The sequence below is a fragment of the Daucus carota genome, chromosome 8 (genome assembly GCF_001625215.2).
Source record: "Daucus carota subsp. sativus chromosome 8, DH1 v3.0, whole genome shotgun sequence".
NCBI classification, from domain to species: Eukaryota; Viridiplantae; Streptophyta; class Magnoliopsida; order Apiales; family Apiaceae; genus Daucus; species Daucus carota.
The window spans coordinates 3,536,022-3,540,759 of NC_030388.2; the positions used below are offsets into that span (position 1 = coordinate 3,536,022).

The window sequence follows — 4,738 nt, forward strand, 5'->3', positions numbered from 1 at the left end:
GTATCTGGCATAGACCGAACAAGTGGGTGTGAGAGAAGGTAAATGGATCAGCCTTTGGTGTGAGGGCTGCTGCCACAAATTTGTTCAGAGATTAAAAAGAAGCTCAAGTCCGGCTGGATGGAGGAAAAATACATGGCAGTATAGGCGATCGAATCTGGCAGAAACCAGAGCTGTGGTGGTTAAAGCTTAATATTGATGCTGCAGTTTTCCAGGATGGTCACATTGGTGTTGGACTGTTGGGTGTGTTCTTCCTGATGCTCAGGGGCAGTTTGTAGGTGCAAGATGTCAGAAGGTGGCGGGTGCGTGGCTGCCAAGAGAGGCGGAAGCAATTAGTTTGAAAGAAGCATTATCTTGGGTGATAGAACGACGGTATGAACACTGTATTGTTGAGACGGATTCTAAATCACTTGCTATGGCTTGTAATGGAACTCCACGAGAGGCATACTTTGGTACCATAGTAGTTGATTGTATTCAATTTTTAAAGCAATTAAATCCACTGCTAGTTCAGTTTGATTATCGATCTGCGAATAGTGTGGCGCATGTGTTAGCAAAAGCCGCCTATTCTATGTCAGGTTTAGAGGTGTAGTATGATAACCCACCTGATTTTCTCATTCATGTCCTAGATTATGATATTATCTATTAAAGCAAGTACGTTTATTTCAAAAAAAACAAGGAGAGGAAGGGATGATGGTATCAAAATAAGAATGCAGGATAGGTTTTTGTTCTAATAAGATGTTACTCCCAAAATTCTCATGAGCCGTGGCCGACCCACAACTGAAGGACCATTAAGATGGGCTCATTTAGTAGATATCACAAGTCACCTCGGTTTACAATTATGTTGGACTGCCCTACATAGATTAATAGATGGGCTCCTAATATGAGAAATTATCAAGCCTTCCCAAGGAGATGGTGGCTGCTAGAAATGATGTGGCCTGTGGGGGTCGCTAGCCTTTGGGCTTTCTAACCTAGGCCTTGTTGAGGGCACTCCATACTTAGGCTTGTTGGGATGATCTCACTTCCTCACTTGAAGACGACCCTGGCTGGGGAAGTATGTTTTAGAGCATGTTTGTCCGGCCTTAAAACAGTTTCAAATTTTAAGCTGAAAAATGTCCGTTTTTCTAATATGTCGGAAGCCGACTTCAAGTCAGAAACTGACTTAAAGCCACAAGTTAGTTTGAGGTACTTTTTCGTCGAGTCGAATTTTTTAAACTTTTTTTTGTTAAAAATTACTCATAAGACATAAATTACCTATAAATCACTTTAATTTCTATTTTTATATTTCTAGTAACTCATAAGTCCTTAATAAGTCAAAATTACTCGAACAAATATTTTAAACTCCCAGCTAATCACATAAGTCACGTTAACTCATAAATCACGTTAAGTGAGAAGTCATAAAGTCCGACAAACGGGCTCTTATACATAAAGCTAGGAAATTATGGAATCGCACTAGAAAAGCATAAAGCGAGGCACAATGACAAGGTGGAGAAGTGGAGAGCAATATTATTCGAGAAGAGGGGTAAATTTTCTGATTTTTCTCAATTATCCAACATTTCATGCTTTTCTCAGTAAGTTTCTTTCTATAATTAGATCAGGAATGCTATACTTGTCAACATGTGTCAAGACATATTATTGTATTTATGGATTGTTGGATAATAATGTGTTTGGTTTTTGGGTAGGCAACAGAGCACTTTCATCTAGAATACTGTGAATATGTTTACGGAAACACTGGCTGCCAAGTTCCCAGAATGCCGGCTCCCAGAGCCTGGAAGATCAGTTTTACGAGGCCGGTCTTCATCCAACGTCAAGGTAATTCTTGACACAACGAGTGCTAACAGTGGCCTAGACGCAAATGGATGGGCAAAGAAGGTTCTCTTGAGTGGAAAAGTTGTATTTGTGGAGAGAAACTGTTCAAAGGAGCCAATATATTTGAAAGACCTAGAAGAGCTGGTGGGTAAAGAAAAGGTGAGGTTTCCCATGGTAATTGTGAATGGGAAGGATTTGTGTGGAGAAGAAGAGGTAGAGAGTTTAGATGATTTTAAGAACAAGCAAAAGCTTATTATGTCAGCATTGAATGTGCTTTATGTCACCGAAAGAGAATTGAAAAGCCTTCCATTCGGCAGAAGGAGCTCGATTGATGGGGTAGGTTTCTAAGACTTCGCTCATATATATAGAACGTTTGCAGAGTTATTCAATTGGAGAAACTATTGCATCAGCAATAGTTGTTGAATGTGTACATAATTAGATTTTTCTTTATATTTCCAGCATACTCATGGTAGAATGTGGAAGTCTAATAAATTCTTGTTGAACTTGTATGTTCATTGCTCATTGTTTGACAGGTGTTGGGTTATGAAATGCTTGTATCTCGACATCTAAAATATTTGCAAAAGTCAGATAAAAATGAAAAAGGAAATTCGAGATTTAAACTATGTTATTTTACATATAGTCGAGTGAGAGATATCATATACCTCACAACACTACTGTACTATGCAGAATCATAGAACTTAAAATATATCCCTTGGATAATTTGATGTTAGCTTCGTCATTGTCAAAGTGTTCTTTTAAAAACTTTGCTTGTTTAATATATCACTTTCAGGCTGCCGAGCACCTTTATCCAAAACACTGTAAAATTGTTTCGAGAGAAATTGGCTGCCAAGTTCCCACAATGCCGCCTTCCTACACCAGACGGTCCAAGTTCACAAGGCAGTTCTTCATCATCAATGTTGAGACCTAAACCATCTAATGACGAGGTGATTCTTTACACAATTAGTGTTGATAATGGCCTAGGTGCAAATGGGCTGGTAAAGAATATTCAGATGAGTGGGAATGTCTTATTTGAGGAGAGGAATTGTTGAAAAGAGTCAGAGTATATGAGAGAGCTAGGAGAGCTGGTAGGTAATGACAGGGTAAGGTTCCCTATGGTGACTATTAATGGGAAGGACTTGTGCGGAGCAGAAGAGGTGGAGGGTTTAGATGATTTTGAAAACAAGCAAAAGGTTATATCAGTACTGAATCATCTCTATCTTTCTGCTAAAACAATAGAAAACCTTCATGACATGTTTAGTAGGAGTTTAACATTTCAAAGTAGTATTCAGGACCAGTGGATCAATCGGAGATACTCTTAGTGGTTGTGCTACTTTTTCCTGTTTCTTTACCATGTTTCTTTCAATATAAATGTAACTAGCTCTCATTCTTTGACTCTTTTGACTCTTCATCTTATTTAGTTCTGTGTTTGTCCTTAGGCTCTTCGTCATGTCTTTCTGACATAAGCTGTATAGCTCCATCAGGTGTAGGTGTTGGGCTTGCTAGGCGATCCTAACTCTTTCTTTGATACTACTTGTTAGGCTTGCTAGGCGAGCCTAACACGAAAATAGTATGATATTGTCCGCTTTGGACCGAGCTTGCACGGCTTTTTTTCTGGGCACCTCCCAAAAGGCATCATTCTATTTGGAGTTGTTCTCGCTGCTTATATTCTATCTTTCTGCCCTTTTCACTACCGATGTGGGACAATTCCTAACAGTAGGAACATCCCCTCCTGGAGATGGGATCATCAATCTCCGCAGATCATGTTTATGTCTGAAAAGAAAGAAAGAACTTAAAAATTCTTTACTGCTAGTGAATTGTATTATTAATTCATTTTTTTTTTGCAAAAAAATTAATTCATTGTTATTAGTCCCCAAATAATATTTGGTGCCTCTCTTGAAACATATAATTAATTTCCAAGCAACCCTATCAACTTTTTGATCTTGTCTCTTGCCATCTTTTCACTGCTCTGCCTATTCCTCCTTTAGTAATTTCAAACTGATGTTCTGTCTCCTTGGCTCGAATTCATTTATTATAAATTTTCACCAAACATATGGCATCACAATTTATTCGTTATACCATATTTGCGTTTGAAAATGTGGGTACAAAGCCGCACATTTTCAAGTCATTTTGAGCATATATAAATTTGAGTGAGTCGTGATAGGGTGTTCATAACAAGTCATGTTTGGATTGTTTTCAATTGAACTCGCGGATACATACCTAACTGTGAACAAAAAAAAAGTGGAATATCAAGGTTTGAATAGATAAATTCATTGGTCACTGAATTGTCATAATACAGAGAAAAAAATTATCTACATATATAGCATCGTTATGTACATTAAGAGCGAAGATATAAACAGTTAATGTTAGTAGTTTTGATACAAATCCACAGCTCCAAAACACCTCCTTTGTCCATGCCGACCCATCAAACTTCGTGCTATGGTCCAGAGGAACAACTGATCCTCAAGGAGCTGCCCATAACAGTTCCTAGTGTCCATCCATTCCTCGAGAAATGTTTAACATATTAAAATACCTGTACAAAAGTTGAATTGCAGAACCAAACTCCATTGGGCATTAGGCTTTTCAATTTTAGGCAACAAGTATGAGCTGCAAAAGAAATGTTTAACATATTAAACTTGTTAAAGAAGTTCATGGCAGACATATATACAGATCTAGTACAGCATTCTTATATTCTAGGTAACTTACATATACGCTCGCGCTGGTTGCACTTACAGATCACTGTTAAAGTCTTCCGTGTCTCTTTTCATTTGGCCCCTTCCACAAATCATGCACTGGTTGCACTTATAGATCACTGTTAAAGTCTTCCGTGTCTCTTTTCATTTGGCCCCTTCCACAAATCATGCAGTGCCAGGACAAATTGATTGGCGATGATGATGAGTACGATGAACTTTATTCTGATCTTTAGCTGTATCTGGCA

At 38.3% G+C, this 4,738-nt stretch overlaps 1 protein-coding gene across 1 annotated transcript; it reads left to right on the forward strand.

Annotated features, from left to right (window-relative positions):
* The first annotated feature begins 283 nt into the window (after positions 1 to 283).
* Positions 284 to 4,026, forward strand: LOC135148388 (uncharacterized). Its single transcript, XM_064083477.1, has 2 exons — positions 284 to 2,139; positions 2,594 to 4,026. Exons 1-2 carry the CDS (start codon positions 1,711 to 1,713, stop codon positions 2,729 to 2,731), a joined length of 567 nt encoding a protein of 188 aa, XP_063939547.1. The 5' UTR covers positions 284 to 1,710; the 3' UTR covers positions 2,732 to 4,026.
* The last annotated feature ends 712 nt before the right edge of the window (positions 4,027 to 4,738 follow it).